The sequence below is a fragment of the Perca fluviatilis genome, chromosome 15 (assembly GCF_010015445.1).
Source record: "Perca fluviatilis chromosome 15, GENO_Pfluv_1.0, whole genome shotgun sequence".
Taxonomy (NCBI): Eukaryota; Metazoa; Chordata; class Actinopteri; order Perciformes; family Percidae; genus Perca; species Perca fluviatilis.
Window position 1 is genome coordinate 3,528,877 of NC_053126.1, and position 13,318 is coordinate 3,542,194.

The 13,318-nt window shown below is 41.4% G+C and overlaps 1 protein-coding gene across 2 annotated transcripts; it reads right to left on the reverse strand.

The window, feature by feature from the left end:
- Positions 1-589: 589 nt before the first annotated feature.
- hmgxb4a (HMG box domain containing 4a) lies at positions 590-12,296 on the reverse strand. 2 transcript variants are annotated; one of them, XM_039826125.1, is made up of 13 exons: positions 12,189-12,296; positions 11,377-11,484; positions 11,040-11,176; positions 10,808-10,883; positions 10,125-10,718; positions 8,834-9,037; positions 6,282-6,460; positions 5,984-6,065; positions 5,821-5,885; positions 4,284-4,380; positions 3,461-3,624; positions 1,457-1,579; positions 590-1,316 (listed from the first exon to the last, which is right to left on the reverse strand). In XM_039826125.1, the coding sequence occupies exons 2-13, from the start codon at positions 11,411-11,413 to the stop codon at positions 1,272-1,274; spliced, it is 1,803 nt and encodes a 600-aa protein (XP_039682059.1). In that variant the 5' UTR covers positions 11,414-11,484; positions 12,189-12,296; the 3' UTR covers positions 590-1,271. The 2 variants fall into 2 exon arrangements, with proteins under 2 accessions (XP_039682059.1, XP_039682060.1); XM_039826126.1 differs by lacking the exon at positions 12,189-12,296 and adding an exon at positions 11,915-12,174.
- Positions 12,297-13,318: the final 1,022 nt, after the last annotated feature.

The following is a 13,318-nucleotide window of genomic DNA, read 5'->3' on the forward strand; positions in this document are numbered from 1 at the left end:
TGTTATTTGCATTGTTGGTAGTGAATATCACCACACAGCAGCCTTTAGGCATTTTTCTGTAGTTTGCTAGCAGTACAAGTCAATGGAGAGCCAAGAGTTGTTTCCTCCTCCGGTGCGTGTAGGAGGGGAAATGACTCCTCTAGCTCACACATGCCAAACTCAAATCCGGCCCACCGAAAATTTTGAACTGGCCTGCATATCAATTTAGGTTCAAAATAAATTTTGGCCCGCCTAGGAACTATTTTCAAACTGCAATTACACAACACTCACAGCAGCATTTGGCAGATTTGCTGACTTTTTGCCAGATGGAAATGTCATTAGAATTCATTCTGAGGGGAAACATTGATTTCTATACAACATTTATATTGCAATCCATCCGAAAGCCCTTAAGACATTTCACTAAAAAAATAAACATTTCAAACTAAATGAAAATCTAGGCCATCACCAAAGCCATTAGGATTAATCCTCTGGCCACCGTGAACAACCGTACAAACGTTTGTGGCAATCTATCCAGAAAGTTGTTGGAATATTTCAGCCTGGACCGAAGTTGTGAACCATCAAACTGCCTAATAAAAAAAAAAGTGGAAGCTGAATTTGGGAACAGTTTTAATGTTGCCATTTCATTAAATGCCTGACAGTGATTTGTTTGAACAGCTCCTGATTAAAACAAGGTTTTACCTAAAGGTGTTTTCTATCACTTTTCTACAGATCAGTCAAAATCTAAATGTGCTGTATGCACAGTAAAATATCAAATGTATAAAACAGCGAGGCATGACAGCCCTTTTTACACGGTAAAAGAAAAACTAAGCAGCTGTCAAATATATTACGTTGATGATGAACAAATGACTTGCATGTTCCTTGACATTTCGGTAAAAATCAAAGATGTATACAGAAACAGACGTACAGGACGCTTAAAAGTCAAACCCAGTTAACAGCTTAAGTAATTCACACATACAGAACATACAAGTGCTCACTCATTCACACAACAGCACACTGTACAGTAACAATAAAACTAAGCTGACATGCCAAGAAAGATCAATGTGTTCAGTAAAATGTTTGATTTAAAAAATATAATTAGAAAATTAAAAGAATAAGGTTTTTTTTTTAAAATACACTGTAAAAACACGTTGAGGCTAGAAATATCCCACATTTTCGGATGCCAAGCAAGTGGCGCTTAAATTAAAGTCTGAGTCACTCCTATTAAGGAACACTCCAGTCGAATCTGTTGACGTCTGACGCAAAAATACTCCACTTCGATTATTATCCTTTCCTCACAGCCCTGGCATGATGTAGGCAATGTTGTCCAACGTATTCGACTGACAGAAAAAGAGAGAGGGAGAGCTTTGTTAGAAAACTGATCGCTGCCAAGTGTGTAACTCCTGAATGCTTAAAAAACTGTAGATTATCTGAAAAAACAAACAAAGTTATACAACATTTTCAAATGCTAAAACTTTACCAGGACGTTTCGAGGACATCCGTTTAACTGTGGTATCTGCGCTGTGAGACAGGTCAGCGGTCCCAGCGCACACAAGATGGAGTCCAGCAGTACGGACAGACTCCCGGACACGGCCACCATCCCCTAAAACAGAGGAACAGCAGTCCCATGACTCACTTATTGCGCTGCATTGTGGGCATTGTAGGGTTGGGTACCGGAACCTGGTGCCATTCTAAGGACCCCCCTCGAAAATGAGAGGATTCATCTCAAGGGAGAATCCTTCTAATAAATACTCTTAATAACGGCGCTTTTCCATTACATGGTACCTGCTTGACTCGCCTCGACTCGCCTTTTTTGGTTTTCCATTACGAAAAAAAGTACCTGGTACCTGCTAACAGATACTTTTTTTAGTACCACCTCAGTTGAGGTTCCAAGCGAGCTGAGGCGAGCCGAAAAGGTGACGTGAAAACCTGCAGGCTGCTGATTGGTCGGAAAGAATCGTCACTGATCGCTGCATTGCTAGCGAGAGACGGCATTTTTAAATAGTTTAGCCAGCGGTGTTTTTTTGCGGCCGGAGGCTCCACGCAGAGCTTTCTCCGTAGCATACAAGTGGCCTGATGTTTGTACTTGTGCGATGGTGTGTGCATGTGTGATGTGTGTGTGTGGGGAGCTGGTAAGCGAGGGAGAAGTGAGAGAGTGACGGCGATTATCTCGCGAGCGCGGTAGCGACTCTAGAGTCATATATATGTGAGAGAAACAAAGAGTCTCCCCTGTTCTTTCTGACCACGGTGGGAAATCTGGAGCAGTAAACGTTAACTCTCTCTTTGATATCATGTTGTTTACGGAGACGGAGAACCAGGAAATGAGTCTGGGAAAAGCCATTAAAGCAAGCTACTAAGCCACGCCCACGGTAGTCGCTATGACGACCAGCCACGCTGAGGCAATACTAAAATCTGCAATGGAAAACGGACGCACAAGTCGAGACGAGTAGAGTCGAGGCGAGTTGAGCAGGTACCATGTAATGGAAAAACGCCATAATACAACTATAAATGACAATTATCTCCTGGGCTGAATGACAACGCAGATTTCGGTGCCACTTAAATGCCTGGCGCTTCGTTTCTAACGAATGGACGTTATTATACAAAAACAGCACTGGCTTAAACACGGTTGAAATGCTGACAGCTAAACGGTCTAACGTGTGGCTGTATTTCACTAAGAAAGAATTTCAACAGCGAGATGTACAACAGTCTGCAGCTAAAGACACGGAGGACACTAGCTGCACTTCATGGACACTGCCACAGTTGTCGGAGAAAGAACACCGACAGGACTTAATGGTGCGTTCAATTGCTATTCGTAAGCTCACGGTGCCTTCAATGTTATTTTAAAGTACCCTTCTGCCATCTATTGTTTTTTCTTTTTGTCATTTAACATAAAATAATTGTATTAACATTGTAAATTAATTATTTAAATTTGACCATATGGCCTTAGCAATCAATAAGCCGTTTTTTAATGATGCCAACTGTCGTTAAGTGCTCTTTTTTTTCTTTTCTTTTTATCGGTTCAGGCACCGCCACCGTATTAAAAGTATAGCTTTAGCACCAGAATCGAAAAACCCCAAATGATACCCAACCCTACTCATAGAAAAGAAATATCTCCATGTTACACTTCAAATAGAAAACGCGGTGCTCTCTTTAGTGGAAAACAAAGCTTCTTTTTTATTGTGTCTGTTTTTGGTGGTTATTAATCTACTGATGTTGTAATTGTTGTATAGAAATTATGAATTGGGCGCCCGGGTAGCTCAGTAGGTAGAGCGAGCGCCCATATATAGAGGTTTACTCCTCGACGCAGCGGGCCTGGGTTCAACTCTGACCTGCGACCCTTTGCTGCATGTCATTCCCCCCTCTCTCTCCCCTTTAATTTCTTCAGCTGTCCTATCAATAAAGGCCTAAAAATGCCCCAAAAAAGAAAAAAAAAGAAATTATAAATTAAATCCACTGCAAATTGGCTTGCGAATACAGTACTTGCCTCTGTTTCCTGTAGCCGATGCCCAATCAGAGACAGGGACTCTCCCAGTAGCTGCAGGTGAGCTGCTGCATCAATGGGGTCAACTTCTGGGACTCGTGCTGGGGAAAGGGACAAAGTGCTAGGCGCTCTGCTCGGGGACACCACCCCTGTTCCCGTTCCTACAACTTTCATGACCAAACACAGTTTAAAGAGAACCGTTATGAGAACTGAAAGTTAGAGGACAAAGAGTTGAGAAATGTTACATCTTGCTGATCATTATCAGTTGAAGAAACGTTCCTGTTAAAGGACAAATCCGGCACAAAATGAACCCAGGGGTTAATAACATGTGTACCGAGTCGACCGTTCTCTGGGACATGTTTTCACGCTAATCGAATGTGACCAGTTTTAGCGCAAACCGCTAATTAAACCAAAGCATTGAGAACTTTGTAAGTATGCAGACAGTTTATTAAAAAGATAGATTAGAAAGACTGTACCGTCCATGTATACATGCAGGCGGCATCTTGGGAAAACAGTCATGACCAGTCGATCGACGTGTAACTAGTAACCAGTAACATAGCTCAAGCACGGCGTTCGGTGTTCTCCATGCTTGGGTTTACATGTAGGGCCCCTCATTATGCTACCGTGGAAGTGTGGTGATATTTTGAGCCTTGTTAGTGGTAGAGAAATAGAGATTTCGTTATAAGCTAATTAGCGGTTTGCGCTAAAAATTGTCACATTCAATTAAGATGAAACATATCCCAGAGAACGGTCGACTCGGTACACATGTGTTATTAACCCCTGGGTTCATTTTGCGCCGGATTTGTCGTTTAAGAGTCAAAGATACCTTTGCTTTTGCCCTCAGTGGCACTCTTGTGTTTGACCGTGGTGGCCTCGGCTTTGTTCTGTTTGTGCTGCAGATACTGAGCTTTCTGCCTCCAAACCTGCACAGAGAAAGCAACAAACGGAAAACATGGGACATTTAGTGCACCACCACATCTACGAGCATAACAAGGATCAGAGTTTCCGCTAGAAAAAATTGGTCTGGTCATGTGACCTGTAAGGTTTCATTTTACTGGTCAAATAGGAATAATTTCGGTCAAATATTGTCCGTGTGTATTGCGCTTAAAAAAAACTATTGTGGGGCAGGCTAGATATATATATATAAAGAATAATATCATCAAGGCATGTAGATTTATACTATTTTTATTGAAATGCAGGCTACTAGCTACAGGCAGAGAGGCCAAAATAATTAAACCAATGGACATACCGTAATCGTGCCGATCAGAATTAAAATAAGCCCGTTTTCCATTTGCTAGGTTGAGGAAATAAATCAATACAAACTACAGTACAAACAAACTCATAAAATGAATAAGTAAAAAGTACTGACTTGAATCAAAATAATTGTAAAGTGTTTATTGTTTTAATAGAACTAAAGATATGAAAATCACTGTAGCTTATTTTAACATTATTCAAATTGTGCAGAGGGAAATATTCCCACTGGTCACTCTGAGAGTTTTCGGTCCTGAGCACTTTTTTTTGGGGGGTCAATGACCGGTAATTACTGGACAACGACACACAGTGAGCAGAGTTGATTGCGTAGCGTGAGTTGTTGATTGGCTGGAACGTGGTTTGTTGTATTTTGTTGGGTTTGTTTGACGTTTACGACCCCTGACCGAGCTTATTCACGGTGTATTCAGGGGGCAGGCAGCTAGCGGATCAAGGAGAGATGCCTACGATTTGAGATAAAAATTGTGCGCATGTTCAGTCCACGCACAGCGTGGTCATGACGAGCGGAGGAAGGGAGGAGCTTGAACGCCGCGCGTCATTTAAATCTCCTGTATGTGAGCATTTTGGCTTCCCTGTCAAATATAATGATGAAGGAAAAAGGTTAGTGGATAAAACCGTGACGGTGTGTAGGCATTGTGGCACAAGAAAGCCATATGACAGTGGAAACATATCAAGCATGGCCACGCATTTGAAGCGACATCACCCCGGTGTTTCACTGACAGGAGTGAAAACGAAAGCTGCTCAACAACCGCTTATCACCGCGGCATTTAAGCAGCCCCTTGTTGCACAATCAGACCGGGCTAAAGCCATCACAAAACGCTATCGGTGTGTTTATAGGTGCAGACATGAGGCCATATTCGGTTGTGCAAAACGAGGGCTTTAACTCATGCTGAAACATTTAAAAGTGTTAAACAAAAAGACAAAACTTTTCTATTTTATTTGTCTTGTCTTTTTTTTTTTTGCTGATCCGAAAAATTATCCGATCCGTGACTGATCCGAGAAACGATCCGATCCGTGAGTTTTTTGATCCGTTGCACCCCTAATAATTATTCTACAACAATTAATTTATATAAATAATGACAAAAAAAACGTACCAATTTGTCTTTCTCTGGCATCGCCTTCCACACCTCCCCCAGCTTTTTGCTTAGCTCACCAAAGACTGCAGATTAGACATACAGACATATTGTTTGAATTGTGTATTTTAGTGATATTAGGACAATATGTAAGAGTTAAACTGTATGTCATTATATTACCCACCTAGTCCTGGCTGTTCAGCATTGATGTTGACCCTGTACTCCCTACAAAACACCTGATATGCTGATGTGTTCTTCTTCTTGGGCTAAGAGAGGACAAAGAAATGAACCAATAATGCAGGAAACACAAACAATGAAAAAAGTGTTTTTCTTTCAGTTTTTTTAATTTTGTATTAGTTTGCTCAAAAATGTGTGTTAGAGAACCCTAAAAACCCACAGTTACTTGAGATCATTGGCATTCAAAACTAAATTTCCAGTTTGACAGTTTTGTAACTTTAACTACCAACCCAACATCATCATACCTTATCTTTCTCCTTTTCGTGCTTTTCCCGATCTTTCTCCTCTTTCTTTTTCTTCTTCTCCGTCACGCCCTCATTTCCTGGATGGTGGTGTGGAGGGACGGGCGTGCCCATGGCGTACATCGGGCCGACGGCGCTGTGAGTGACAGTGGGATGGGAGTGGCTGTGGACCCGCGATGAGTCTGAAGAATGTCACACAAAGATAAAGCAACGATGATGAAAAGTATCGTTTCAACTGCAACAATGCATCAATTGTAGGGACGTAGCGATACACTCAACTCACGATTCGATTCACGATTTTAAAGGAGCACGCCACCGTTTGTTGAAATAGGGTTATTCACTGTCTCCTCTATATTTATATAGGTGGGCAAACGCATTTTTGTCTCAGTGCATGCATTGTCTTAGTCCGGCAGCCCCGCCGCTAGCTTAGCTTAGCGTAGTGAATGGAATGCTTTGTTGCAAAAGTGAGCAAACAACAACAAAAATCCTAATTACTTCTTGTGGCCTGCATATTCACAACGAGTACAAATAGCAACGCAGATTAAGACTAGACCAGTTCGTAGGCAGATATTGATTTGGGACTATATTGGGTGGAAGCACAGCCGAAGCACTGCTACTTGGGCACAGAGATATAATAATAATAATAATAATAATAATATATAAGATTATATAAGATATAATAATAATAATAATAATAATATTCCTTTATTTATATAAACTGTGCAAAAGAACAGATGTGTCCTCTTTGAAAAGTGACACTGGAATTGTATTTTATCTTAAATAACAAAATTAAATTAAAAAAATAATAATTAGATTTCTAAAACAAATCCCACATCAAAATACGAAGACGTAGTGCAGTCTGAAGTCAAACAAGTTAAAAAAAGTAGCTTACACCCTAGGCCACTTGAAAAACTGAAAAATGACATCAAAGATGTAAAATGTTTACTAGCGATCACGTGCAGTGAATGGTTAATATGCTTTTACATCAGTTTTGGTGAGCCCAGAGGGGAAAATATGGCATTTTAAAAGTAGCCTACATTTACGGTAGGTAGCTAACGGTAGACTACAGAGAAAGGGGGGTATTTTTACATCCGTTTCGAAGCAACAAAGGGAAAATATTTCTTTTGACACATGTGGAACCGAAATGAAATTTAACCGGTTCCATAGAGGATCGGGTTTTGGTAACCAACCCAATTTAAAACGGGCTAATTGCTTGGCGTCCTGTATTGCTGCTTGCAGTTTTCTCCAGAACCATTGTACCCTGAAATAACTTACAGAAGGCCCTCAAAGCACTTCATATGCAACCCCACTGTATACTACTGACTTACTTTGTGCTTCTACTTCAGACGAAAACACTGTACTGCTAAATTTACCTGACAAAGAAGTGTAACTGGTTACTTTGTTGATTCAGATTTTACTCACAAAATATAACAAATATGGTGTAATACACTACATCATTAATACAGTATTATTATTGGTCAAACTATCCAAAGTTGAAAGCTCCAGCCTCCACCTTTTACAGACGTTAAAGGGGAACAAGGCAGTTTTTTTTTAGCTTAATTGACCTTAAGTGAACAGCTTCGGAGTCATTGGAATGGTTATATGACTTTTTTCGAGTTGAATGGTGGTTGTCTCGCTCCGCCCTAGCGCCTGTGAGCGGAAAAACCACCCCTGCAATGCCTCAGCGTCAGGAAGTATGGCATCGTATCAGGTCTCGCGATGTAACGAATTGCTTCACGGCACTGCACACGCATCCCATTCAGGAACCAGCTAGCTATAAGAACAAGGTAGCGATGGAGCTTTTCACACTATCGTCATGGCTGAAAGCTAGGAAAGCATTGTCGGAGGAACAGAGGAAGAGGAAACGGCAGACTGACAGAGTGAGGACTCAGACACGAGTAAACATAGGAGCTGCCAAATATCTATTCTGAAGCTGTGGGGGGGGCTCTATAGAGAAACCTGCCAGCAAAAAGCCAGAAAACAGCGAAGAAATGGCCAAAACTGCATAGCGCCTGAGGTGGCCTCTATGTTGGCTGAGTCCTGCAACAGCGCAGGGTTTGAATCCAACCTGCTGCCCTTTGCTGCGTGTCATCCCCCATCTCTCTCCCCCTTTCATATCTATCCACTTTCAAATAAAGGTAAAAGCCTTAAAAAACTCATCTTTAAAAAAGAAAAAGAAAAGAGCTGCATAGCGCCTCTTTAAACAAACTAGGATTGGGCATCGAGAATCGGTTCCAAGATGGAATAGTTTCAAAAATTACAATTCCAACGGAATCGTTTGGAAAATTTGGTTTTGAATCCAATCGTCGGTTCCACATTTAACACACGCAAGTTTTGGTTTCTGTAGCGGCCTCCATACATCCAGGCGCCTGTTGTGTTGCAGCCGTGGAAAGCAGTAAGTGGCGTTCTAAAGAGTGGCGTTATTTTACATTGAAAAAGCCCGGTAAAACTGGAATCAGAATTGATCAAATCAAAACGATGCCCCACCCTACAAACAACGCAGCTCAGTAACGCTACACCGTATTTGTTATATATTTATCAAATAGTAAACTCACCTCCAAATCCTTTGCTGTGCTTCTTGTCCTTTCCACTTTTGTCCTTATCTCTGTCTTTTTCTTTGTCCTTCTTCTTCTTGCTTTTTTTGCTCTTCTTCTTCTTTTTCGACAGGTGTGTGTATGAATCATCTATAACCAGCTCACCGGCCTCCAGTTCAGCCCCAGATGAAGAGCTATCGTCTCCCATGCCACCTCCATAATGACCTGTATAACAGAGAAGACAGCAATGAATATATTTAACAAGACAAACCATGGGGCTCTAAATAATCTAAGGTGGTAAAGTACATTGAGACTGCAGGTGCACCAATAATATCTACACTATGCAGCTCATTAGTACTTGTTTGTTTAGCAAAAAAATGTGTGTTTCTGATACCACAACTATAAACGGAATGCATTAGGGGTAAAAGCTAAGTGGATGTACTTATTAGTATTATTACAATGGTCCTTAGTCTATTGAATGGCCAAAATTCCACGGCATCAATTACATGTAGATGTACTGAATTCACCTTACATACTTTCAGTTTAGTTCTTAACAAGTACAGTGTTTCCTCTATGTTGATTTGACCGTAGCAGCCCCCCACGGCAACATTTCTGCCCCCCACGGTATCAGAAATAGGGCTGCATTGTTAGAGTGCATGTTTGAGAATAGGGGGTCAGCCCCCCGCGGACACTCGGCTGAAAAAGGGAGAAAGGAAAAAGAGACGCTGTCCGGATGATAAGCCAGTTGAGATGGTGTGTGTACGTCCTTGAGAACTGTACGTCGTATAACTTATGTTGTCAGTTTATTTAAGGCTGGTCTGGCAAATTTAAATTAAGTTAACGGGTGATTTTCGTTGTTTGTGTTCTTCACCTGCGAGCTAAATTGCATGTGGCTGTTAATTCGATAGCCATTGCTCAACGCCCTTGCTCACGTTTGTATTTGAGGAGCATTATTTACATGCTGAAGTAGTTACACTGCATTAACATAATGTAATTAATAGTGGGTTTATTGTTATTTGCCACAGAATGCTTAGCCTATATGTCAAGATCAAAGTTGGCCTATATAGTAACTCAAAAAATACAGTTCAATCACAACTGAAAATATGCCTCCTTGTGTGTGTGAATAGAGGTGAATAAATATATTTGTTTGTGTTGCAGCAAAGTTTCAGTTCTGTTTAAAAGAAACACACGTGAACATGGCCATACCACAGGCCTGTGTGTAGCTTACGTGGAGCACAGATTAGCATAATTCCAGCCTTACTAAGAGAAAGATAACTTGCATCCCCTGGAACATAATTTAGAGTTATCTTACCTTCCACTTCCACCTCTTTCCCCACTACAGGCAGAGGTTCTCGACTCTGCTGTAGTTTCTTCTTGGGCGACTTTGAGTGCTGCACCCGGTCTCTATCCTTCTCTTTCTTTCCGCCACCTTTGGACGAGTGGGGCGTGAACGGGAAGCTCTCTCCTTCCTCTTTCTCTGGCGACATGATGAGCTTCATCTTCAGCCCGTCAGCCTCGCGTAACGTCAGGGGCTCCTCTTTGGGAGCTCCGCCGTGGAAAAGTGATGACTTTGAGGAAGAGGAGTGCTTCTTGGAGGAAGATGACGACGATGAAGACACGGGGCGGGAATGAGGGAAGGAGTGGCTCCCTTTGCTTCCGCCGCCGCCGCCGCCGCTGCTCTCACGTTTGCGGTCCTTGGAGGAGTGCGAGGAGAAAGGTGGGTAGGAGGGCTTCTTGTGCAGGTGGGGGCTGGGGTCCGAACCTGTGGCCAGTGGAGAGGTGATGGCCTGCAGGAGGCCCATCGCAGTGTCTGTCGGGTGGGAGGATGAGGGGGAAGAGAGAGGAGGGGAACGATCGGCTGACTTGTGCTTCTTCTTGTGGGGAGGTGGACCTGAACCATCATGGTCTGATACAGGGAGGGTAAAGGGGAAAAAAAAGTTAATACATTTCCAGAGTCATTTTTGGTGAAATTAAAAGATTATTTGAAGCTCTCACCTCTGTAATGGTAGTCATCACTATGTTTCTTCTTCTTTTTGTGCGAGTCCCCTCCAAGCATGAACAATTCGGAATCCTGATTTGGAATAACACAATTGCTTTCCGTTTACCAAAACATACACACTGGTTTAAAATATTAAAATGTGCTATAACACCATAAGTATCAGGGTATCTTAAAAGGTTTCTGCGATATCAAACTGTGAGGTCAAGTTAATGTGGACGGATACCTTACCTTGGGCCGTTTTTTGGAAGACTTTCGGACCTGAGCAGCAATCTCCTCTTCCTCCCTTAACAGATCCTTGTACGACCTCCTCTTCTCCCTCTGGCTACGACCAGCTACAAGGCCTCTGTCTCCATCCATCCCCACATCTAGAACAAATGAACTGAGTATTATAATCCTTAACTTAAAAGTATGATGAAATAATACTGGGTCCATTACTTTGAAGGGTCTCGTTTTATCTACGCATCTTGAAATGTTCTTTGTTATAATTGTGTTTCTGACTGCAAAAAATAGTTTGTTTGATAAGCCTGTATAGTAGAAACAGAGTAAAACTACATGCAGACATTACCCATTCCTCCTTTATTCTTGATCTCCTCAAAAGCCATGGCTCCTCCTTTGTCAACACGTTTATTTGTCACAGTATGTCACTGACAACATAAGGCAGGACTTAACTGACCTGTTAAGTGAACACAAAGAAAAACATACGAATACAAGTTAAGGTCTGAGTATATTACATCCATTGTGCACAAAAATGAATCAGAGCAGTTGAACGTTAAGTTACACACTGACAACGTGTAAAACTTGGCCGTTTATGCTTTTATATTTCGCCTCTTGTAACGTTACCTACATCAACAAAGGTAATTACACCTTAATTGGGTCTAGGTTGCTACAACTATTCCTTAGTCCTACACTGAGCTGTCCAAGCACAACACTGGAGCTGCAGGTAAACGTGAAATGTGTGAAATGAATGGCTGCTTCTTCAGGAAAAAATACAAGTTGCGTTATATTACAATAATAATGTGGTCTGTCACCTAGAAAAGAGTGCAAAAAATGAGCTAACAGCTAAACAAACTCCCGCCTACTTTCATAAAGGTACACAAACACACCCCCTCTCCATTCACTCGGACTCCTTGGCTTCCCAACATTTCCAGCACTCGGAACATGTCTCGCTGAGCGTGCCCTCAGCTAGCCGGTGAAAGCGACCGAGGAAAGCCTGAGGCTGACACCCGCAGATAGGCCGCAGTCGCCGCAAATGCATAAAATAATGGGGCAAACATGCATTCAACTCTGCTCACATCTTCATCCCCTTTGTTGTGATAACATGTGTTGTTTATAAACACCAGGAAGAGAAGAAATACTGTGTTTATTAAATTTTACTACCTCTATGGGATCTCCAATTTACGCGGGTCCGGTCGCCATCTTTTATTATCGGCAAGCAACAATGCGTCTCGACGTAGGGGGAGGGGCTTTGGTATTGCAGCCAATCAGCGATGGAAAGAAAAATAGCCATATTAGCAATGCATTCGACAAAGCTCTGATATAATTATAATAATACATTAATTTAATATAGCACCATTTACAGAACAAAGTCACAAAGTGCTTCACAAGAGTCAAATTGTTAAAAATAAGATCCTGGTCAGAAACCGTAAAATTAATCCTGAACTTGACAGGAATCATAGTATGCAAAATGACAACTACAAAAGGCACTCTAATTGAATATGTTGATGTTGAAATGGATTTGAAACGGAAACCCAGATAGATAGACCAATCTTTAAAGCATTGTATAAAAGACAATATTTCACAAATTTAGACAAACATATGGATTTATTAATTTTCATATACCCATTCCAAACAAGAGTTCAATCCATTTTTTACAGTACAGTTCACATACAAACATACCATGCAATACAAGAGAAAAGGCAACGAGATACAACGATGCTGTTGATAAGAAAACCAAAAAATGCAACCGTGAAAACTGTTTAATCACGTCAAGAGAAATATGTCTCATAATTATCATTGAACTTGGCTAATAAAGGCAGGCAAAAAGAGAACGTCAGCACAAAGACACAGCTGTGACTCTCACACACACACACACACAACTCTCACAAACACACACACACACACACACACACACACACACACACACACACACACACACACACACACACACACACACAAAAGAGCTGAGATCCTACTGCACTTGGCTTCTGTTCCACTAGCGTCCTGTTGTCAATATATATTTCCCTAAGGGGTTTCTTTTATCCTTTTTCTAAAAACATAGCATGTAATATTATTTTCTGTCCATAAGCTAAATGGATATCTACTACACTGCACTACTGGCCAATACATCTTTTAATTTTAACCAAGATAAGAATATTTTTGTCTGCGTTGTTTACATATGAGTCTTAGCCACAAGCACACCATAAAAAACTCATCAGAGCTGTAAATGCTAACTAAATATAACATTGTGTTATCTTGGTTAAAATGGCAAGGTGTTCAAATGTTACTGT

What these genes read in the sequence shown, in the direction of transcription:
- hmgxb4a (XM_039826125.1), bottom strand. Translation starts at nt 11,413, where the DNA reads ATGGCTTTTGAGGAGATCAAGAATAAAGGAGGAATGG. An exon ending in CAAGAATAAAGGAGGAATGG is followed by an intron (nt 11,177 to 11,376) that starts GTAATGTCTGCA and finishes CATTTGTTCTAG; the next exon opens with ATGTGGGGATGGATGGAGAC. An exon ending in TGCCAGAGAAAGACAAATTG is followed by an intron (nt 4,381 to 5,820) that starts GTACGTTTTTTT and finishes TTCTCTGTGCAG; the next exon opens with GTTTGGAGGCAGAAAGCTCA.